At 45.3% G+C, this 25,235-nt stretch overlaps 1 protein-coding gene across 1 annotated transcript in view; it reads right to left on the reverse strand.

The window, feature by feature from the left end:
- Positions 1–25,235, reverse strand: part of zfpm2a (zinc finger protein, FOG family member 2a) — a 115,883-nt gene that overhangs the window by 89,093 nt on the left and 1,555 nt on the right. Inside the window, exon 2 of the mRNA XM_011605257.2 lies at positions 7,586–7,720. Coding sequence (XP_011603559.2) covers positions 7,586–7,625 — 40 coding nt within the window. The 5' untranslated portion in view covers positions 7,626–7,720. The remainder of the gene's footprint in view (positions 1–7,585; positions 7,721–25,235) is intronic.

Here is a 25,235-nt window from a genome sequence, read left to right on the forward strand (position 1 = left end):
AAAAATATATAGTGTCAGTATTTTAGCCAATACACTAAACTCAAGGATGTAATGACGGTAGTCTCTTTCCAAAATGAGGCTTTTAATTCTGCGCTCGTGCTGGAAATAAAGCGTTTGAGCCAGTTATCTTTGTTTTTCAGCAAAGCGTGATTGCATGAACTTTAGATAAAAATCCGATCTGATATAACACAAAAAGGAATTTTACTTGACTACAGCACTTGCTCAATGTCAACAGTTTTTAGTAATTACTAGATAAGCATTCTCTGAAATACACAAAGAAAATTGGCTGAGTCTGAAATAATAGGGGCTGCGTTTCTGTCGGGGTGTTTACGCCGTCGCTCCACAAAGTCCACTTTGAAATCATAAGAAATGGGGAAAGCACTTTCCAACACGTCACTGCTTTTCGATAGGATCTCGCATGCTCGGACAAATCTGATTTGCACAATTTCACGGCCTCGTCGACTGTTGAACGTGGTCCGATGGTGAAAGGGCTCCTTTTGCGTTTGTTTCCGCGTGTCACAGGCCGCCGATCGCGTGACGTGTAAGCTGCGCTGTCAACAGCTTTGCCGGCTTTGCGATGCTATAAAATGCATTAGCATGTTTTTGAAGTTTGTTTTACATTTTCAGCACATTTGACATAAATTGTTTATCTATTTACAAAGCTTTGTCATTAGCGATTTTCCACCGACGCTCTGAGATGCGATGCGTTTGGTGCAGTTCGTCTGGTGAAAATGCTGATGTACAAATTGAAGTGAAAGGCTTGTTGCTTAATCCTCTGTTGCCACCTATCCCTTAACTATGGAGCCGGCTGGATTTCATTCCATTGGAAAGTTGTGCACCCCCCCTCAAATACATCCTCAGTAATTCCTGCCAAGCCTGAGATTTACACTGAACAGCTATTAGGGCATCATTTCTGGTGTGCCAGCTCCCCTTCTGCTCTGGAAATACTCACCGAAGGGATCCCTCTTTATTGGACCTCATGTAAAATCCATATTTCTAATAGGTGGATCTAATTATGAGGCTGAATTCAAAGTCACTGACATTACTGTATCGTGACAATGCCGGCTGCAGATGTGAGTCACAATTCTGCGGCGTCCCTTTTCATTCTCTCGTCCAAGATTCAGTCAAAACCTTCACATTCGTTCTGACACATTCCATGAAAAAGCCTCGATGAAGCGCGCCTAATTAAGTCGAAACAAACAAAAAGAATTGCAATTCACATGCAAGTTATTTACAGCCCTCAAATGGAAGACTGGCAGACTTTGTGTCTGGAATACAGAAGAAGGTTCCTGTTGCAGGTGAAGGGACGTGAAAAGCGTTGCACAAATGCGATAAACCCAAGAACCACGATGCATCAAAACCTGGTTATGGCTCCAAAAAAGGAAAAAGAAATCATGGCAGTACCCCAGGAGCAGCCTTAGAAATCCCCTTAATTGAGCAATATCTTCATTCCTGATCCATGTGCATCACCAAGGCGAAAAAGGACTGTGCAAGTTAAATGAAAGAAGAATTCATGATGTGTGGCGGCCTCCCTTACTCACCCTGGCTATTTCCCCTCTTGGCAGGGGCCAAATAGAGAATGTTAAATGAGGCAATTGTGTCCTGGAGGCAAAAAGAGGAAGAAGAAGAAAAAAAAAACTCGGGCAGTGGCCCTGCTCTCTGCTCCAACCCTGAGGAACAGTCTGCAGCATGATGAGGTACATCCAGGCAAGCCGCCACCTAAGGAGCTCAGACAAGATCCTCGCTCCCGATGAAGACAAACTTCCCCGCTCTCGTCCGAGTGCGCTCATTAGCCAGACGCTGCTTCGCTGTATCGTGGGAAAAAAACGAAAAAACATCCAAGTTTTGAAGAGCACGATGCTAGAGAAATGGCTCATGATGTCTTGCTGGAGCGCTTATTTTCTGGGGAAATACATTCATACATACATGTGGAGATAAACATGCAGGACATCACGTCGGGCCCACGAGGCCTGGACGGGCACGGGCTGATCCGTTAGCATGCCGCGGCTGCACCAAAGCCACCTCCCCTGCAGCCCCACCGTCAGCTATACAGACGTACTCGCCGGTGACACGGCTGATAATCAAAGCTTTGTCTGGGTCTTAAAAGGACGTTCTTGAACAACAGCGAGACCAGAGGCCTTCTCTGCCGCGATGGCCTTTGGACATCAATATTCAAATCTTACATCTCTGTTGTGATTAGAATGCTGCTATTTTTTCCACCCCTGGCTCCCCCGAGACAACAAGGTGGGGGTGGGAGGCTGAAATCAATGATCTTTGAGTCTAAACTAGATTCCTAAGCAGTTTGCCACTCTCAGCAGCAAGATAAGATAAACTCTCTTTGACCTAAGAGATGAAGTTGCCATGACGATCAGGGAGTCCACTTTCTCTATTGATATTTTGCTGATGTAACAACAAATGGAACTAGATCCTGTTCTTGATAATGGTGATTAATTAATACCAATATTGATCCCTACAAGCAAGAGACAAGGCTATTAACTTAAAGCGGGCTGAAAGTCAATTGTTACCTGGGGGCTCGGTGGGCATCATTGATATAAAATCTAAATAAAGAGGGAGGAATACGGTCAGGAGCAGGAACACAGCAGCAGAGGGAAAACACACAACCCCCCCCCCCCCCCACCTTCGTGCTGTTGTTTTCACTATTATTCCTTTCTAAAATTAACATTAAGGAGGTTTTGGTGACAGAGAATGAAAACACAATGGTGACAGAGGTTCTGGAATAATAACAGTGGAATTCAGGAAAGAGGAAGATAAAGAGGAAGCTGTGCGAGGAAGTGACCCCCCCCCCGCCCCCAGCAGCAACCCTGCCCACATTTCACACAGCCGTCCACACACTACTGGCTGCGCCCCTGGAGGGGGCAGGATCAGGGGACCGCCAGCCCCGGCCCATCCAGCACATCAGGCAGCGCTGCTGTCAACAACGCGAGGACATAAGCGGCGAGAGCATCGGAGTAAACAAGGAACGCTGTGCTTGAGACACAATAAGGGGGGGGGGGGGACATTACAAGAAGATGACATTCATCTGCATTGTTGTTTTGTGTCAAAAGTGAGGAGACAATTGGGGATCCGTCAGCTAAGACGAGGCAACGGCACAAGCTGTTATTGGCAGGGAACAGATGTTGGAGAGAAAGTTGGCATTCGCCGACCATTCTTCTTCTGACAGAAATCAACAAGAGAAACACAAGAGACGCCGAGTGATTGTCACCCGATGAAAGAGAAACCCTTAAACATACAGGCAGGCTGGCACGCAAACGTTTTTGATTTCACACCCCCAACACATCTGACTGCGCCGGAGATGCCAGCGTCTGTGGGCCAGGGGTGAAAAGATGTCGCGTAAGACGGCGCTGCTCCGCTTACACCAGCGAGAGCAGCCGAGAGAAGACTGGATGAGGAGTGGAAAACATGAAAAAACCAGACACGGCTAACAGCTCCCAGACCTCCACTTAAAGCCTCGCGCTCCTCCCACGTTCTGTACAGGCACCGACGTATACGCAAGCAAACACACTCAGATACAGGATGCTGGCAGTCAATTCAGTAAACACTCCCCTTATCCTTTACCACTGTAATCTGCCTCTGATAAATGCCCCTCAAAGATAGAAATGTCACCTGATATGATAAACAGCACGCTAACGTTACATAAAGTGGCCTTATGCTAAGAAGCTGGAGAGATTACCAGAGAAGGAGGGATGGAAAAAAATAATAATACTCTTTTTTGGGGTGGCTGCATTTCAGTTTCAGACAGCTGAGGGGGAAAAAATTAAACCAGTGTTATATGTTCATTATATTAGAGATAATTTGATGGGAATGCAATAAGCAATTCCAGAAAATTAGATTTTATTGTTAAAAAAAATGCACTCTTCTCCAAAGACTTTATATATATCTCAGACTAACCAATTGCTCACATTAATAAACCACAATTTTCTGATAATAAATAGATAGACAAAAAAATAATATTTCAGAAAACTCAAAATAAATTATGGAAACATTTAGATGATGGCAAATGATTCATTTTTTTTAAAAGAATTACATTACTTCTCTCTGAAAATGTAGAAAGATTGAATCAGGCCAAGCACGTCCTTGTAGGTAGTTAGTGTGGTAAATAACCAGTTCTTCCTCCAAGGTCTCGGTATGAGAATGTCAGAGTGCGGCCATGTATCAAAGGAAATGAAAAGCCATATTTACCAAAAAAAACGTGACAAATCACTGTTCCAGCTTAAACCACAAGGAACTGTGGGCAATAGCTGCCAAATAACAAAGAGCAAACGTAACTTGTGCGGCTCCACACATGCAAGATCGCAATCACGTGAGCAGATTAGGCATTTTGACAGCACGCCACAGCGGTGGGTGTCAGGTACGCGTGCGTTAGCCGCCCGGCTGCTGCGCAAACGTACAGTGCGACCGCTACAGGACCGTGCTCCGTTCTGATTGGTCGGTGTCGAGCTGGGGGAAGCAACATGAATTCTCAGACGGTCCATATGGTGAAGACGTCGGTGACGGGGGGGAGCACTAAGTCAGTTTAATAAGCACATTTGACATTAGACGTCCACCCATGGCCTCAGAGGGCCGCTTCAATATGTCCCCATAAACACCGGCGCAGGCACGCGCCCTACATCATCCAGATTCCCCCCCGTTACGGCGTCAAACTTTGGGGGGCAATTTTACAGAAAAATTACTCTGAGGGGCCTGGTTTCGACTCGGCCTGTTCATATCGTTCTTTCCTATTAAGCATCAACACGCTCCCCTCTCAGTACGAATGGAGGACGCCAGGAGGAGGAGGTGGGGGGGGGGGGGGGAGGATGGAGTGAGCTTGCTGGAATTCACACATCATATTACAACGGCTAATCGCAGTCCGCACGGCATCAGCGATATTTTCATCACCGCCGCCGAAAATTCGACTAACCCGCCTCGGAGCAGCCGGCAATCTGGGCAATTTATTGGCATATTGGCACGAGGTGATAAGGCTAAAAACAACAGCAGCTAGCAGCTGGCCCTGGAAGATGAGCTGATAACATTGATATGTGCTCCCACACAAAACACCTCCAGCGCTATCTCCAGGTTCTATCAAACTCTTATTACAATAAAAGTGCGGGGGGGGGGGGGGGTTCTTGAAAAGCAAGGGGGGGGGGCGCAGACAGAGAGAGCAAGAGAGAGAGGTGAAAGAGATATATATTTATACACATATATATTAAAGACAATCAGATGTAACATTTCAGAGGAAAAAAACAAGGGGGAAATACATAATTTATCACTGTATTATCGGGATATCCAGGCAGCCTAATCAAGGAGCACTGAGTGACTATTTTTTGCCTTATCATCCAAAGTGGTGGAAACGGAGAAGGAATTATCAGCCAGCTGCAGATTGCTGGGCTGGAATTTTAATGGTAATAATCGGGTTTCTGATGGTATATCTTCCCCGCTTATCTTTCCCATTATCTGGCCTTATCTCCCCAGTCATCGGAGCAAATTAATGGTGCTCTTTCAGCATCGCCTTTTTATCACCGCTCAGAGAGCACCCAAGGGGAAAGAATAAGCAAAATATTAAAATACTGCATAAATCACAATTTTAGATAACAGTCCAATGTATGCAGGAGGAAAAAGGGCTGGTGGAGGTGGTGGGGAGGGGGGGCACTGCGCCCAACAACCTTTTTGTCCTTTAGAATGACTGTCTGTGCCGACTTTCTGTGCACTGCCTTTTTTTTTTCTTTTTTTTTTTTACCCAGAGTTCCCGGGGTAAGAAGAGAGGATCTAGGCTCCTCATGACCTTTCTGATTCCAACTGGAGCTTGATTATTCGGCTGCACACGGACTCCATATTAACGAGATCTTACATGACGTGCTAATTCACACGGGGCCGGGTCACAGCGGTGAAGGCGCGGCACAAAAAAAAGAAGAGAAGAGGGGAAGAATTCCTTTGCTCGACAACAAAATTTCAGATGCTGCAACGGGATTGGTCCAAAAGCTGAGTGGGCCTCGTCACGTCACATGTTTTTGTGCTTTATTTATTAGAAACGGTCGCAGTTTTCTAACAGATGCCACGTAGGACAATAATAAATATGCTGAATTTAAAGAGAAAAGTAAAATTAAAGACATTTTCATAATAATGTAGAATCTGGATCTATTAACATTTGTAAACAATTGTGTTTTTAATTAACCAAAAAAATATTAAAAGGCCTTTTAGTTCATTTTGTAATGGGTAAACTGTTGTCGACACATTTAGTTGGGATAAAACAACAATAAGTAGAAACTTGTATCAAAAATAATCAATATTTTAGAGAAGATCCCTTCAGCAAACCTTAAAAAACATCCGAGTAAAATAAAGCAAGACGCCACCAAACCTCTTGGCGACACACAAATCAGTCGCAACACATGAAAAAAATGCCAGCACGATTCATGAGCTCACACACACACACACACACACACACACACACACACACACACACACACACACACACACGCACACACACACAGTGCTGATTTCTCAGCAGAATCTCAGAAAGTAACAACAATTTGTAACAAAATAGCGACAGAGGGTTCATATTTGAGACTGTGACCTCAGACAGTCTCCTTTCACCCTCCAACCTAAGCAGCACAAACTGAACACACACCTCAAATGCAGCTGGTGTGCGCGTGTGTGTGCATGTGTGTGTGTGACCCCTCATTAGACTAACTTCAATCACACACACAAAAAATTAAAAATCCTCTAAAGCCACCAAACCCTTTTCATTAAAAATGGGTTTTCTAAAGTGCAAAATGACACCTTTCTAAATAATTTGTAACTAATATTTCATCCACGTGTGTGTGCTCAGTAACATCAGGGGGAAAACAGAACAGCATTCCTGTAATTTTCAGTTTCGATTTCAGTTTCCATGTTCGCTTGCAGAGACCAGTGAACTCTCCCAGGAGAACCATCGCATCTGAAATTCGAATCTGTCCGATTTGCCACTCTGGTGCTGCAACATCACAGATATCAGCTCCACTAATCAATACTTACACCCGCCACACACTCCAAAGCTTCTCAGCGTGTTTAGTTGACGGCCAAGAAATTGGTGTAAAGGGGGGGAAATGTGTGTGAGGAAGTTGGAGTGTGTGTGAGAGACACGTGTGTGTCCCTTTGCAAATATAATTATTATAAACGCCTTTAATTGCACATTAAATTATCGAAAGTAGGCGTTTAAAAATTGGAATTCAGTGACTTTTTTTTATTGCTGGAACTGTCCTGGGTGTGAGGAGCCGTGGTTCTGCACTGTCCCGCTCCAACACACTTCCAGCAGACAACAGAAACACTGCGTTCCGACACAACTTGGAAACTTTTCCGCCGAGCAGCGCTGCAAGGTTCGGATGGAAATTCGGCTTTTAAAAAAAAATAAAAAAAAATAAAAAACACACACACGCAAATATTTTGCGGTGGGCTACAGGAGCGTCCGTGGACCGTGACAGGCAGCACATGCGTGGCGGTATTTGAGCTCCTGCTGTCTCAGCTCCGCTCCGGTCACTAATGGCTGCAATGTTCGGCGCAGCGGCTCCGGCGAGACGCGCAGGAACGGCGAGACAACGAGAGGGAAACTTACGTTTGATCTGGCGGGGGTTGCTCTGCTTCCTTCGGGACATGCCTGCTGCGCGGCTGGTCAGTGAATCCAGGTGTAGTGCTGACTGATCGATAGGTTCTGGTTCATCCAAGCAGCCGGGTTTGGGTTTCTTTTGGTCTGATTGATGGAGATTGAGAAATTAAAAAAAAATAAGAAGGGGGTACCAGGAGTTTTTACGCACAACTCTATCGTTCCGCCTGTCTTTCCTTTATCTTTCTGGTCTCTCTGGCTCTCTCTCTTTCTCTCTCTCTCTCTCATGCATGCACTCCCTCCCTCCTTCTCTTCTCTCCTCTCTCTCTTTCAGCACCGTGATGAGGCTGCGCTTCGCCGCGATCCACACGGACTGACTGGGGAGGTGAAAGCGTTTCGCGCTTTTGTTTGAAGATAAGGTTTGTTCCTCCCCGGGTACCGTAGCAGCCGCCTGCTGAACTTCACTTGATCTGCAGTTTCTTTAACCTTCCACGGTTATTCATTAACGGTTGCGTTTAAATCGCTAAACTGGATCACGGGACAGATGCGCACATCTCAGCCACATCAAATAAAAAAAATTTAAAAAAAAAAAAAATCACGATCTTTCTGTTACTTTGCACCACTCTGAATATTTATTTATTTTTAAAATCCTTTTAAGGCTTTTTGCGGGTAGAGACCATCTACTTTCCCCTCTTATCGCCGACACATCAGAGCTTCTATCACCGGGATTAGCTGAGTTGCTGCCACCCTGGACCCGGAGAGCTGATCTGATGGACCCGAAATCAGTCTGCTCTGCACGCCAGCAGCTGGGGGACACAACCGGATACCTTTGCAGGGATTAAACGCAGAAATAAAATATTCAAATAAATATGTGCATTAAAGAAACAATGATATACGCGAGGATTAGGAAAAATAAATCAAACCATTTCCACTGCGTAATATATTTCGACAGAAGAGTGTCAGTGCTCTCCTAATGCTTTCCATAAACTGTCAATCAAATCCCCCCCCCCTTAGTGTACAATTTATGGACAGGCGGGGGAATCATTAAAAAATAATAAAAGTGAAGGGGAGAAAATAGGAGAATGAGCAGAAGTGAACCTTCAAATCATTCAGATTTTTTGACTGCTATGTTCTGAAGAGTCCCCCAAACTGGAAATCACCCCCTTCAATTAGCCAGTTGGACTGCCAAGGAAGACAAGCAAGTGGCCTGTGAAATTATCTTGTAACCCAATTCCACAACTTTGGAATGGAGTCTGAAACTACAGAATAATTTATGTGGCAGACGGGTCAGTGGCGGTTCACCTTGAGCAGAGTGTCTGCTTCGCCTCTTCCTGCAGCCCAATTTCTCTTTTCCGCTTTAAACCCACTTTGGTTCTGTTCCAAAAAGCACCTCAAAGTGAGCAAAAACAAGTGTAATCGTTTTGATTTATCTGGAATGCACTCAAGATAAATAACAATATGAAAATTATTTTTAAAAATTAAAGAAAATTTGAATTTCGCCAATAAAACAAGACAGTTAAACAGATATATGACAGTGCTCATTATCCATAAATAGAGTTAGCTGGCGATATCAGGAATCCAGCAGCAATAATCAAAACCACGATTTCTGGTTAGAGCAACAACATTGCGGGAGAGTCAAATTGCCAACTGAAGATTAATTTAACGCCACTCCTAAATCCTCTGAGACTGGAGCGTGCTTCTTCTCTGCTGTTCCTGAGCCCCAGTGGCTTGTTTGAAGCCGTCTCTGATTGACGGCTACAAATCTGCGAGAGGAAGAGAAAGCTTTTTCCCCTCCTTCTTCTGCCGCTCGGACCAGATGGTTGCGATAATTAACATGATGCTGTTTCCATCGCAGGGGAAATCACTAACACAAGGTTGGTGGTATTAATAGGTGAAGGTATACTGTAGGCTGTGGAGATGTGGCACGGTGCACTCACGTAATCTGATTACAAGGGGAAAGGTTGATTTAATGTGCTAAATCATTTGATTAGAAGTGCCAAGTCACATTTGGGGGACGCCACTCAGTGTTTGTGGGGCGGAAGAGGTGTGCCGTCTGGCGACTTCATCATGCCCGTCCTTAAAGAGAAGATGTTTCGGAACAAATGGTGTTTGAACGGCTCATTGATGGTCTGACCAGAGACGGCCTAAAAATGTTTTGAAACGAATGTGATGCCGAAAACATAAATGGGCAAATATATACACATATATATGTATTCTTTCTCAGCACAATCATGACCTAAACTCAAGATGGAGGACAAAATACACATGTGTTTACTGCATTTTAGCAAAATATATATAAAACACCCCGTCCTCTACTGGTGATTTTAACACCATCCCTAAGTGTCAGAACTGTTAAATGAACAATTAAGTGCTAAATAATCAATCCCTGCAAGAACATTTATCAAATATTGCTCCATCTTACAGCAGAAATTGGAGCCACCTCCATAACAACAGCGTTTAAGTGCAGTTTCTGTATCGACCCGTTGGTATCACAGGCAGACTGCTGTGACCAATCACTCTCTTGATTTCTGTTAAAGCTCACACATGTCCGGTAGCGCTGGGAGGGACGGCTGGCGCTTGGACGGGGGGAGTGTGTCCTTAAAGAGCAGCCTCAGCAGCTCATCTGTGTTATGAGTTCGCCCACTGTGGCGTCGCCCCCCGGCTGTTCAGGATGGAGAGAGTGTGTGTGATGTGGTCTTGGGGACGGCGAGCCGGATGGGGACTGAATTCTGTTCAGGTCTTCCCGTGTTTCAAACATGTTGCACTTTAAAATCATTGTTTAAACCTGTTGAATATCATGATGCCGCTCAGCCAGACACATGTTTACAACCTTTACATTTTTTTACCCAATTGTGTAGCCGTGCATCTCGTCATCTTGTATAAAAACACATGTTTTTACATGCAAAATCTTGACTCTGTTGTTTGTCCTGGGTATGATGCTGCTGGCTGTTCCGGCTCTGTACCCCGCTACACGTGCACGCACGCACACGCAGCCGTCCAGCCAGCAGCTCCAACTGCATGGAGCAAACAGATGTCTGAGCGAGTGCCCACTCCGCTGCCCAGCTGCCAGAACCACCCGCGGCCCTGGAGGCCTCCGTGCCAGCTTTCCCAGGGAGCCTCCGTTCCCCACACCACCACCCGGGACCCTTCCCTCCCCACCCTCTAATAAGGGGAGATGCATAATACGGGCCCAAATGGCGACAACCAAAGAACAGTGGACAAAAAAGTGCCACACATCCCCAAAGCACCTCTCGATTCCACCAAAACCTTAAAAGTTGAGGAAGTGATGAAAGAGGGCGGGATGAACAAACTATGCTCCTCCCTTTGGGAGTGTGTAAAGCTGTAAATAAAGGCTTTCTGTAGTGGAGGAGGAGGAGGAGGAGGAGAATAACCATGGGGCAGTATATTCTTACAGCTAATCTCGGTGTCTTTTTATGTGGTCAAAAGCTGAGATTGTGACACCTCCAGGGGATAACCAGCAAGTCTTTCATGGATTAAAATCATAAATATCCGTACTCATTTCAAGGAGTCCGTTTTGTGAAATAATAGCGTTGCATTATTAAAAAAGCAGGAAAATGTGTGCGACATTGAAAGGTGAGGGAATGCAGCCTGTGGAAGGGACAGATCCATCAATGGTGCGTGGAAGGGAACCTTTAACATTAACTTTAAAATTACTTTTTAATAGTTAATAACTATGACGAATAAAGGTTAATTCCCACTACAGACGTATGATCTTTATGAATATATCATTGACAAGTGGATCCAAAGCAAGACAATGTGGGAAGGTCTCCGTTCCTTTACGTATATTTGCACTTTTCAGCCAATAGAAACAAAGTTCAGACTTCCTGGTGGGTTAAAAATGATTACTGAGGTTTTGTGTGAATTATGTAATATCTCCGTGATTAAAAACCTCTACCGCTATTAATACTCTGTGAGTACGTTCTTTAATTTTAGAACACTTCATTAAAAAAATAAGCCATGATCAATATCCTCCACGCTCATACGTGCACTATGTTAAATTAGAGTGTGGCTCACTGTATTAATCAGGTCGGTGTTTTATGCATCAGCGTTTGCACGCGAGCCAAAAGGGTTGCACGCCAAGTGCTCAAATAACATATTTGCTCCTTTACATGAGCACCTCGTGCATTTTGCCATCCTGTGATTTAATATTATTCATTTTTATGAGGTCAAGTAAATTATGTTTGATATGTGTGGCTGATCTTTTTCCTCCTTCCCCCGTGCGTGCATGAGTAACTGAGGACCCACATCTGAACGCAGCTTTATAATACAGTCTGTTGATGTATTTTATAAGTGTGTCTGCCGGTTTATTACATATGCAGGGGCATCAGTGCACAGCAAAATGGAAAAATGCATCAATATATTCACAGAAAGGCAGGCAGGAGACAGCTCAGAAAATAAATCTACATCTGCCAAGCTCCATGCAAACAGCCGAGCCATCCTTAATGGTGAAACCGTTGATGAAAACAGATAAAAATATTAAATATTCAGACATTCCTTTCTCCCATTATCAAAAGCGTCCAGATGTGGGAAGCTGGAGTTGTTATCACCCAGCCAAAGACAGGCATTGAAAGGAATTCCTCTGAATTTTCAAGCATATAAAAGTATTTTATGGCATGCAAATAAATGGTAATTTTTGACTATGGAGGGGGAAGAAACATGGCAATAAACCCTATCATTTGGGACTGTAACTCCACAAACAGGAGATACTTTCAATTTGCTTTGCCTGTCTTCCCGCGTTAGATGCCTGCGATTGCCGCGAAATTAATCCATTTAACAATCTGTGGCTTAAATGTGAGGATTTCCAGTTTTTTTCTTTTCTCGAATATCAATAAGTTCCAATTGAAGAGAGAATTCTTTTGCAATTCAGGCATGTGCGGGCGATAACGGCAGAGTTTGGCATGAAGAGAGGCAAAGATGGATTAATTATGCAGAGAACATGGAAATTCTGCTTATCATCCCTTAGCAAAGGAGCCCAGCTCACATAATCAGAAAACCAGGATGAAAAAAATAACAATGCAGTGGCACCTTCCAGCCCATCATCTTACAAGTTAGATTCTTCCTGTAATTAAAAAGTAACATACAATTATATTCATATCTCATATGCAGAATATGAGTGGGTGTATATTAAATAATTGCATTGGGATATGATGGGGGGGTGGGTGGAAAAAGAAGTTTTCTAAAATAATAAGAATAATCTTTCACGGGGATACGGCTCCCCTGGGTCGGGCTGAACCACTCGGAAGCCCAGAACTTAAATTATCTGTTCAAGGCACACAAAGACAAAGGCTAAAGCGGGAGGCTGCCGCATGTTTGTGTGTCTGGAAACGTGCTTCCTGCAAACATGAATCATGTCTAAAGGCAGTTCTGGCAAATCCCCTCTGAGGATGCATGATATGCAAAGATAAATTTTGCATTTTGTCTCCCGTTTCATGTCATCTCCGCACTTCTCCGTCGCCATTGCAGGGTGTCGAGTAGCTGCGTTAAGCCTGCCAGATGTGTGAGCGGCAGCTAATATGCGCCGGGTTTTACGCTGGCGTTTCCCTTAAAGAGCAGCAGATTATGCTGTTAATGTTGGACTGTTACAAACAGATGAGAGGTTTAAAGCCAGTCCCCCCCCCCCCCCAGACACATATGGAGAAAAAATATATATACTGGCCAGTACAGAAGTTGGATCCACGAGATTATTCTTACTGAAAGATCCAGACTAGCTGCATGTGGGGCGGGGAGGGAATGTGGCTGCTTCAGTCCTGAGCTGGGGACCAGGACACGATGCACGGTCGCGTGATGTCATGGCAACGGTATTCTGGATGATGCTTTCAATCAGGAAACATGGGGTGAGGCGTGGCGTTCAGACCTGGCGCAGCTCGGATTCAGTTAAGAAAGGTTTATATTACAGACCCAAGGATGAATCAACCACCCCAACTGGACTTTTTTTTTTTTTTTTTTTTTTTTTTCTTAAATGAAAGCAAATCCCTTGAAACTTTTCGACGGGGGCTCCTGATCCGAGATAAGTTCCCCCTTCGCCCGCAGATTGCGGCGGCCTTTTCAGGCGGCGCACCTGTTGCCGGAGCGGCGGTTTCACCTCTTTTTTTTCTTCTCCCGATCAGCCCCTCTGACAAAAGAGGGAAAGAAGAGGCTGAAGAAGAGGCAGAGGCAGGAGAAAAGATCCTTATCGAATGCTCTCCACCGGACAATGAATTTTCCCCGCCATTCAAATGTATCTGCAGAATGCTTGAGTGATTCATTACAGCAGATTCTGAAGTGTGACAATGGACCTCAGAAATGAGTGATGCTATCTTTTTGCTGATTTCATTTCCCTGATCCTCCTTATCCCCCCTGGCCTGTGTACCTCTATTAATTAGAAAGTAGGGATTTCCACTCATCAACTGATGGGTTTCATGCTCCACTCTGTCACAAATCTCCTGTCCACGCTATCTCCCTCCTTCCCAGCCACGTCCGCTTCGGAACATACGCTCCGACTTCAATCTCGGCAGAGTCGGGGCAGCTTTGCCGATTCATAAATATTTATAAACCGATTAAGAAAGAATAATAAAGTTATAAGACAGTGGTTGGTTGCCCTTGAACAGTGCTGCGGATGTCTGCCCGAGGAGAGGAAACGTGATTATTCTTTGCTGCCGTTTCTTTAAGGAGTCTCTTAACACAGACACCATCGGTTATTATTTAGCTGCTGACTTAAGAAACCAAATATGAACGCGACATCTATGGCGATTAGCCCCCGTATGGTCTGAAGATTTGTAAATATGCAGCCAGAAGGATGATGCCAAGTCGTAAAATGAACTTTTAACCCCTTTGTTTTGTCGACAATGAGCTCATTATTACTGGGTGAATAATTAGTGCTGAATATGTATAAAAGATAATTATGATTATACATTAAATTTACCCTTTAAATGTTTCATTTTCTCTTCATTATTACCTTTGTCGAGCTGGTTAGATTTTGGTTTATCGTGCATAACTTCACATTAAGAAAAATAAAAATAAAATAACATACAGGATTAATGAGCATTGTTAGACTTGGATCCAATTAAATTTTGGAGCTGATCCGGCTCACCCATTAGGATTGCTGGGAACTAGTGCACAGATCAACCCTAATTTAAACTGCTCTCACTCTCATTACAGCTTGGTGAGACCCCGAATGCAGACATGTCCTGATGCCTCCTGCCTGCCTGTGTTTACATCTGCATTTAACAAGTTTTGGCTGATTTTTGAGACTTTTATGCTACTTTTTGCGTAAACCATGATACCAACTTCAGTCTATACATTAACTACAATGTGCATGCAAATATGTTGACCACAAATGGGTTTTTTGGGCCCTGTTTCACAGATCTTTACATAAACTCGATACAAAGACTGAGCACAGACTGTACGGTCTGTGCAAATATCCCATCTTTGCAAACAACAAAATCCAACGTGCGCTGCGCGGTTGGAACCAATACGGCATCACTCAGCTTGTGCGACATTTCTCCAGGCAGTGGTTAACCTCGATAACAAAACAGCCCATGAAATAAAATTTTTAAAAGACAGAGAGAGAGGAAGAGGAGAGTTTTAACCCTCACAACAGATGACACATGGCGACGCTCCCAAAGAACCTCTCACTTAGCTTTTTAGGGACAGTCTAACTCTTGAAAGTGCAATTAATTATTAATGATAGCCTGCACAGCTGAAATGGCCAATTTCCCTGTTGTCTCTATGACTAGAAGGGTGCTGCAGGGCAAAGACCTGCAATTAGCTGTTATATGTGGGTGGCCGTTCCAGACAGCATCGGCTCTTGTTAGCAGCTTGACTGCGGAGGAAAGGAGACTGCACCCCAAGACTAATTATCCCTCCCCTCTCCCTTAAATATGAAGACATTAAAGTTGATTAGTCTTTCTAATTAGGTTATGCTTTTTGATACCACTTGTGTTTTTTTGGCTTCCGGCTCTCGCGTGCGATAATCTCTTTTTTGCATACTTTGCCTACAAAGTTATCCCGCCGCAGCCGCGCGCCGCCGCCGACGTCAAAGCGGAGACTGCAGCACGTTCGGGGGATGTCTGAGTTTAGCAAAATGTATTTATTTATTTTTCATGTGTCGTTTTTCCGGGCTAAATATTTTAACGCGAGGTCACGGGACCCTGCCTGCACCATTCCGCACCGGAGGAGGCGTCTCGGGCCCAGATGCCGCTTTCAAATAAGAGCTAAATCTGTTATCTCCACATTCTGCAACGACACACAAGGACGTGACTGCGCAGAAAAAGGAGAGTCCTCATCTGACAGATTAGCTTTGGCAACCGCGCGTCTCTCCTCTGGATGTCAGATCCGTCGGGTAAATTATATTGAGATCCTCTCAGAGATGACAGATGAGATCTGTCTCTCCGGGCTCGGCGTGGAGCTGCAGGTGATACATGATATGTGATAAGGCGTGATGTCACGGCTGCAGGTGGCTCCCTTTCCTCCTCCTCCTCCTCGTCCTCCTCCGCCTCGTCCCTGCACCTTGTGTGGAAAAATGGCAGCACTGTGTGCAGCTCACAGAGAACTTTTATCTCCCCCCATCTGTGTGGTCTCGGGCGCGATGATCTTGGATTCCTGCCATCGCAACCTTCATGCCATTTAGGAAAAGATGGGGGGAGGAGGAGGGAGGAATGAGACAGGGAGGGGAAGGAGGGGGCGATAAAGGCTGTTCAAGCTTGTGTTTGAGTGTCAGGGCAGGTGAGCAGCTGACTGATGTGTTTGTGTTGAGAGTTCATTTTAAATATCATCCGACGGTGAATTTGTGTGCAGTCAGGGTTGTCATCTTCATCCTGATTATTAATTTCTTCCCTTCTTATTGCATGTTGTTTAAATTGCGGCTTTTATGTTACATGGCAACGGAATTCACTCAGTCCAATTTGACAAACCCTGGAAACAACATGTAAAGATCAAAGATGAGCATTAAGCCCCCACCAACAGTCCCTCCTCATACTTTATTCCATAATTCCATTTACCATATACTTTATATAACTGCAGCCTGCAGTTTTCCCCAGTTCTACTCCAAAGAAATGAACTATAAAGCACAAAAGGAGCCATAAAGAAGAAAGGATAGAGAAAGGAAAACGTCAAGGTAAGTTGGTTACTGTTTCCACCCAGAGCAGGACCGAGGGGGGGGGGGGGGGGGTATTTTCTTGGCAAGCCTTCCCAAACAAACAGGTACGCCTGTACTTTTTGATAGGGGACATCTTCACGCTGCAGACGCCGAGTGGAGCTTGAAGGACTTATCGTTTTGAAATGAGGAAAAGTAAATATATGTTGCTTGTCAATAATTAGGGATGCTATGCCTTTTGTTTTTATGTATGTTGTTGTCAATGTGCCATTTTGGACTCGGCTGCACTCTGGAGATACAGGGGCTGGCCATGTTGTCTCGCCTGTGTTGTGATATTACAGCCTGGCGCCGTTTGCTTGCGTTAAAGGATAAACACATGGCTAACAGTATATCAGCTCTGGGGGGGGGGCACAGTGGAATAGCTTTAAATATGGGCTATAACATCAAAGATTGTTTTAAGGTTATTCAATACAGTAATGCCAGAATTCAATTAATTTCTGTGATTGTTTAAGCAAAATGAGACATGAGGGCAGCAGTAAGGCACAACATTCCGCTTAATAGCTTTGAACTACAGATAGTTTCCATTAATTAAACTGGATTGCAAGTTGTTTAATCAATTTCAGAGCCCCAAACAGTGACAATCAACTGCCTGCAGTCAGTGTGTGTGTGTGTGTGTGTGTGTGTGTGTGTGAGCGTGGTCAAAAAAAATAAAGGAAAACGAAAGCATTCGTCTGTTTGCAATGCTACCAGTGCTGCTGGTGCGCGGGGTCTCGCTAATTAACCTCCACGTTGATAATGTGCTTAATTACTTTATATTGTGATTTAGTTTCTTCCTAGAGGTTATTCTCCCTTTCAGATTGCAGAAATAATCTTACATGCCTCAGAGGTGTTGAGCGGAGAACGCGGCGGCCCAGTGAAACGCCGGTGCAGGCGAGGCATCTGTGGATAGACTTTGTGATTACCGCCGCGCTGACATCAATGGAAACCGTTTGACACCCGGCCCAGAGCGAGGGCAGCATCAGGCTGCGAGAGCTTTGATTAAAAGAAAAAAAAGGGGGAGACGAGCATGGCCGAGGAGGGGAAAAAGTTGATGTAATTTTGCCTGATCACCACACCGGCCCTGCGTCCTATCAGACAGAAGACCTCTCATCACCTTCAAATTTTCCTCCGCTCAGGAAAAGACCCGAGAAAAAAAAAAACTGAAAGAGAAATAAAAAAAAAACAACACAAAATGGGGTGGAATGAAACTCTGATCCTCTGGCTTTTGAAATCTGGTAGAGTCGCTATAACAATTTATTTAAAGAAATGCATAAAGGCCCGCGGAGAAAGGTCTGAAGAGGAGGAGAGGATACAGGAAGTTGAAACCAAACACAGAAAAAGCTGCTCAGCCATCCAACCTGTGTGCCACAACAGCACCAAGCATCTTTCAGACTGTGCAAATGGACATAAAAGCAGCAATAAGGAGGAATTTAAAGATGGAAAAGACACATTATTTCAGTTCAGGGAGGTTTATTTATAGAACAATGCATTGCAAATTAGCAGAGTGGCCAAAGTCAGGAAAATCAGCTAAATACGCCTTCGCTGGGTAATGACATGGGATTGTTCAGAGATAACAGCACACACCTGCATCACACACACACACACACACACACACACACACACACACACACACACACACACACGCACACACATCCTCGCTCTGTTTGTTTTGGACGGTGGGGACAACACCTGCCTCTTCCCAGTTAATGGTCTTTTTAATTCGCGACTCAAACCCATTTAAAGGCAAACCTTTTCACAATTTGCTTAATTTCTGATGTCATTTCCACCCTGTAATTACAGTCTTGCTCGCATGTTTATCAGTCGCTTTACCTGCAATGGAAATATAAGACCTTGACACCACTCTCGCCGAATCAAAATAGTATTTAATTTGACGTCTTTGGCCGTCAAACAACATTGTTCGAGGGACGTAATTAGGACAAATTTATCGGCTTTTTTTGTTATTTGGGGGATATTGCCGGGACATGTGGGACCTTTATGATAAGGAGGGGGGAAGAGAACGTTTGAACGCCGCTGCCCAGTATCTCACGCTTATTGTGAATGGCTTTCAGTAAAATTAATGGCGTTTGGGGGGGAGGACGGCGGGTGGCCGTGGTGAGACAGGATGCAGATGTGGTTAGAGGGCATCCAGGTAAGGAAGCAGTTATTTCCTAAACAAGGTGCGGATGCACGTGTGCGAATGTGGAGAAAAAGCAGAGGCCAAATAGGAATTTGGATCATTGTCAGCCTTCCTATTGCTCCCCCTGCTCCTTTGTCCCATTTGCCCCCCTGACCCGCCTGCACAACTCCCCGAGCTTCTATTTTTCATTCCAAAGTCTCCCGCGAGCCTTTCCGATCATCAGAATTAATTGAATGTAAAAGCATTACGACAGCATGGAAATAAGATGGCTGCACTTTACTTGTGCCTCGTCCCCGTTCTGATCTCGATGCACGAGGAGTGTGTTAGACAAGTGCTCCCAGCAGACTGAGGAATGACTGTACAGCCAGAGTTTCTGTACACAACCTGCTATATGTTATGTTGTCAACACTGTGTTTTTTTTCCCTTCTCTGCAGCAAAGGAAAATTAATTGCAAAGAGAGGCGAGAATTTGTTTTCATATTGGCTGGGTCTGCGGCGGGTGCCAGGATGGAGGAGGACAGCTGTGGGGGAAGGCTGGCCGACCCGCTGCCTTCTGCGTCTCCCATGCCTTGGTGCACAGAGCCTATGACAAAACAAGCCTGCAGGAACACAGGGCAAACACAGAGAGCCTCTCACTGGGACTCTGAAAGCACCACAGCCAAAAAAATGTATGTATATTAAAAAAAATAAAATCCTAAATTGAATTGTGTCTCCTGTTATCAAAGATGAGCCGCAGTCACGATGGAGGACGCCTGTTCGCTCGCATTGCGAAGGTGCTGGCTCTGCAAACAAACACGCTCCCTCCTTTAGCACGCTTTAACAACTCGCGATGAGAAATAAGGTCAAGCATGTTGTAAGTGATTCCACCTCTTCTCAATCTGCGCGTGCTCTCGCCGTGTGAAGCTCAGCCAGGAGAGATGAGAGAGATAGTGGCGGCGGAGGTAGGAGCCGTTTTCACACTGCTACAATTACAGAAACCGTCATTACATTGCTCACTCTTACTCAAATACAGATAGAGCCCCCCCACCTCAAAAAAAAAATTATGCGCAGGCTAGGAGGAGAAAGTGGCTCACTTCTGTTTGCTAAATTAATCGCTTCCTAAATGGCTCCAGGCCAGGCAAAGTTAACATTTGCAGTTTCAAAGGTTTTCAGCGCTTGCAATGAGCCATGAAATTACTGCATGCCGTCGAAAATGGCAGCTGATGAAAAGCCCAAGGAGCAGGTCCCACAGGCAGCCAGGGCTTGGAAGTGAAATCTTAAACACAAAGTCTCATTTCTGATTCGGATCATCGTGGAATTCAGGATCCAAACTCCACAATGTGCGAGCCCGTGTCCAACCCCACCCCCCCCCCTCCAAAAAAACGGGTTTATTTCCTCGACAAGAAAACATCTGTTTGTGGCCTGGCAGGGCCTGGCTCTGCTCTGAGGAGGTGAGCCGAGTGCAGCCGATGGCGCCGAGGCGCTCAGCTGCGGCCAAAACGGACGGACCCAAATGAGGTGATTAAATCACAAGGATGATGCCGGCGTTCTGCAGACGTCATTAACATCAGAATGATCATGGCGCAGCCGTTGGGCTCAGATGAGCCCGACCAGTTCACCTACTGGGATCGGTTCTGTACCCTCAGAAGGAAGAATTCAAACCCTACCCTGTGTTACCTGTGGCAAAATAAGCACTAATTATTTTGCTAAAAACATCACTTTTTTCCCTCATTTCCTGACAAATTTAACCGTATGCGACCCTCCGCCTCACCTTTACAGTATCCGTCCAATCACACAGCCTTGCCGAAACTCTTGATTGCACAAAGTCTGACCCATTTTTTCCACGTGGGAGTGACCAACCAATTTAGGAGGCAGGTGGACTTTGTGTGACGTGAAATTCCATCTTCAGCCGGTCGGCGTCGGGGGGGGGGTCGCTCCATCGGCATTTGATGTTGGACGTCTGACACGAGTGACAGGCAGCTGGAAATTCTCCCCACGGGTATTTTTGAATTCAAGTGAAACTTAGGAGCCATTTAATCTAAAAACAGGAGGACACTCAGAGAGACACCGCCCATTACAGCTAATAGAGCTTTGGGTAGGTTAATCTTGCTGTCGGTGTCATTAGCGGCTTTAAATGTGTCCTGCCTCCACCAGAAAAACACTATTGTTGGGTCAAATTCTGAGAGAGAAAGAAGTGGTGGGTGTTTAGAAATGAGAGCCCAATTAATTCAGGAATGCATTATGTGTTAATGGTGAATTGTTAAACTCTGGTTGCAGCCTTATTAATATGTGCCCCGCGAGGATTCCAGTGCCACCGTTTCACCAGGCAACCCGCTGGAGGCAGCTCCTGTGGCTGCTCACCGGTGCTGCAGATTGATAATTGACAGAGCAATTAATAACATGGAGGAAGGGCCATCTCCTCTCAGCAGGGAGCAGGTGCTGGAATAATGGTTCTTTCACTTAAGGATGAATACTTCTGTAGCAACAAACAACTGCTTTCTTCCACCAGCTCTCCATAAATAAATATTTGACCGGTTTGACTCACCTATGAGTCAAAACGGTCTTGATGCCACATTATGCCGACAATGGAAATAAAAGTTTATTGTGCTCTCACAAGTCTCATTAAAATCTGTGCAAGAGTACACATATATTCAAACAGATGTCAAGAAAAAACACTTAAAATGTCATAGCTGACATAATCCAGATCTCCGGAGATCCCGAGATCCCAAATAGATGTGGAAAGACATTATTTACCCGCATTTCTGAGGCAGAAGCGTCACCGCAGGGGTGGGTACTAATGCTTCCAGCTTAGCGGCTACAGCAAAGATTCAGCTTATGAAAGGCCTTTTAAAACCAAAGCTTTGGAAGATGCTGGATGAACTGAACGCCGCCTTTTTGACAGTCCTGCCTGGGCATTTACACATAATTCCACACACATAATTCGACACAAACGTGCCCAACTCATGAATCATGTCATGCTCGATGGTGTTGCGAGACGGCAGAGGTCTGCATTGTTTTTGCTCATACTGTTAATGTTCCAGTCACCCTTTGGAAGATGCCGGATGAACTGAACGCAGCTGAACGCAAAGCAAACCAAGCCTGGACTGCATTTGCATACACGGAGCTCACTCAGCCATCACCCAGCACGTTTAATGTACTCATTTTCATGTAATCACATTTAATCAATTCAAGCGCACGAGTGACCTGGAGAAGATTCCTGGAAACGCTCATCATAGCTCTTCCTCCTGAGGTAGGAGAAGTCCTCTGTGCTTTCTTTATTTGTATGTAATGTAATGTTTTTAACCGTCTTTATTCAATACGCTGGTGTGTTGCATCATGAGATCTGTTTTTTTCTGGGATTATTTGCAGCGTGTCCGCTCTATACGCTCAGTAAAGAGGAGAGTTCTACACAACATAAATTATTTCATATTACAGCACTGATACTGTGGGGAGAACCTCACAGCATGTGGAAGCATGTTAACATGACTATAACAATGCTATGTTAGCTAGCCAAAGGGCAGACAAATCCCGGCGCCACTTGAATATTGTTGTTTAAAGCTCCCTCCCTGAACCCAGTTGCACTGAAGCTGCCATTTTCTCTCCTTTCACTCCTAATTACCATAGCCTCTCCAGAAAGTCCTCTGTTGCTCCATCTGTCCCCTCAGCCGCTGACAGAGATGCTCTAATCACCTCGCAGAGCGGCGCTCGCATGGGAAAAGACGACACAACCGGCACACGGTCTCGGATACAGAGCCGCCGCCGCCGGATGCCAACACCTCACAGGGGGTAAGCTATAAACACTGGCCACAGCCTTGTATGGGATATGTTCAGTGATGTGCACTGAAATGGATCCATTTCATGTTACAGATCTCCCACGCAGCCTCCGCCGATGCCAAACGGAGTGTTTTTATGAAATGTGTGCGGCAGGAGTCCTGCGTGCCGACGGGGTCCATCAGAGGCTCACATCAAAACGGCTCTCGAGCGAATGAAGGTCTGTTTCCGGAAGAGTGTTACAGCTTTATGTTGAGCTCCATGCTGCATGTTTGCAACAACTATCACAGCAGGGGGGCTTGCATGCAAAGCTGATTATTCATGTTCATAGAGGAGAGTAATAAAGTTCAGGGAGAGAAGCGTAAACGAGCCGGAGGCGGCGCCCGTTCTGCAGCCATGCCTCCACAGAGCCGTGCAGCATTTCGTCTTCTCCGGCCCCCAAAGCTCCACGTCTCACCTTGTATTCGGTTCTGCTATTCTCACCCAGGTCGACACCTCCAGAGTTCTTTCTTCACGTCGCTCCTCCTCCTCTGCGACTTTCATGTGCTCCTTTATGGGGACACCGCGAGTTTCCTCCCTAAACTTTTCCCGAAGCAGAAAACGAGAGACTTTCCGGGGTTTGTTTTTTTTCTGCCGGAGAGCCTTCTCATCTTGGCGAAGGAGCAGCCGAGGGAAGTCTCAGATGATGACAGCCATCGTGAAAGGGCAGATAAGCCCGTGTGGCTTTGCCTCTGATTGTATGTTCATCTCATTCTGATCCAGCGAAGATTCTAAGCCCCTGTCTCGCAGTCCTCACTCTCTCAACAGTTGATCTGCTGCGTGTCATTGAAATCGTCTTAGAGCTGATCCAGGAGACATGGGGAAAGTGGCTGTTTGTCACCCAACTTCAGACTTACTGGAGACAAGTTTGGCTATGTCTTCTTTCTATAAAACCACTGTTATAAAAGCCGAAACTTCACATAGTTTGTGCTACTCCACAGTAGCGATGAGAGAAAAGGCAATATATAACTAATTTTATCATAAAATCCAACAGGTTCTTTTGGGGGGGGGGGTTAGAATTAGAAATTAGAGCCACTGAAACTGTCCGTGTTCAGGAGCTCTGATTATAAACCCAACCCAGCCATCTTTAATTAGCCAACCCAAGGTCAGCTTATTTCAGACTTCCCCGGGCAACGGTGGCTCCAACCATCATACATCCTTCACCAGTATGGGGAATTTAAAGCAACCAGTAAATCTAACTCAACATTTCCTTTATTTTTGTAGAAACATGAAGGAACAACCGAAACAACAATAATACTTTTGAACTCCTGGTTATATTTCAGCACCACGCTGCTGTAATCAATGCCTTTCAGCGACATTCTTACACCTCACCACTAGGTGGCGCCAAATCCAACAAGCAGTTAACTGAGAACTTTAGGAAATTACGCAATTCTGAAGATACGGACAAAGCCGCTCAAATGCTGCGAAGGTTGCTGGAACCCGACACTGTGAGAGTGTTCAAGGCTTGACTTTATCTTTTTTTTGCCAAGTGGAGCACACAGGAGTGTGGAAGCATCCTCGAGCCCCCCCAGTCGGAGGGAAATGATACAGTAGAAAACCATCTGAAAGGTTCTTTTCCACTCGAAGAAGCACCGCTCCTCCACCGCGGTTATCAAACCTCCATATTTGATTTTAGCTGACCATTTTCCATTAAAAACATGATAGCCGCTGTAAGAGTGACAGAGCCGGGCGGGGAGAGCACCACACACCCCCGCAGGGACATACAAACCCTGCTTACTAGAGTGTGCCGGCCCAACAGTTCCCTTCACTTAACTTGACATTTCCAGCCGCGCCGTCTGCAGCAGGTCCTGGGTGGTGTCACATCTGTAGCCCCTGCAGTACGCGCTGCTGAACGCTGTGGGGCTTAAATGAGATCCCAAAGGGAAAGCAAGGCCGACGGGTGGGGGCGCGCGCAGGGGGCACGACCTTAGCCGCTAATGAACAATTGTATAATTTCTATCAAAGGGAGCCATAAGGCCCGCTCAGTCTTATAGTATCTCCTCTAAATACTGTCATGATAAAGGGACCGTTAAAAGAAGAGGGCTGGCAAGGAAAGGGGGGGGCGACTTGGAGCTGTCAAGAGGGGCCACAGTGGTCAGGAGCAGCGCTAGAAAGGAAAGGCTCTCCGCCTTTATCTGCCATTTCCTGCTCCTTTCCTGGCTACATTAATAATCTGTAAGAGCAGACAATCACACGCAGCCGCCAGAGATAAAACACGGGTGACAAAATATCAACTTCCTGCTACAAAACTCAAAGCCGTTATTAGAATATCAGGCGCAGACAGTAATTAATTTCAACTTTAATTAGCTCCACTGTAACTGTAGATTAGATCACAGGTTGGAGATGGGTTATTAAAACAACTGGGGAAATCGGCAACGTTTAAAGAAAGGAAAAAAAAAAGTTAATTTCTCCAACCCCGTCTCTTAACCTGCGTGTTGAGTGATGCAATTACATCTGGGGGGGGATGAAGAGGAGACCCGATCACGTTGGATGGAGACTGCGTGGGCTTCCTACAGCAGTAATCTGATGGTATAATCTGAGATGACCTCATGTTTTCCTGCTGTATCACTGACAGACAATAACACGGGTGCAATTGGATAAATC

This window comes from Takifugu rubripes, chromosome 7, assembly GCF_901000725.2.
Source record: "Takifugu rubripes chromosome 7, fTakRub1.2, whole genome shotgun sequence".
Classification (NCBI taxonomy): Eukaryota; Metazoa; Chordata; class Actinopteri; order Tetraodontiformes; family Tetraodontidae; genus Takifugu; species Takifugu rubripes.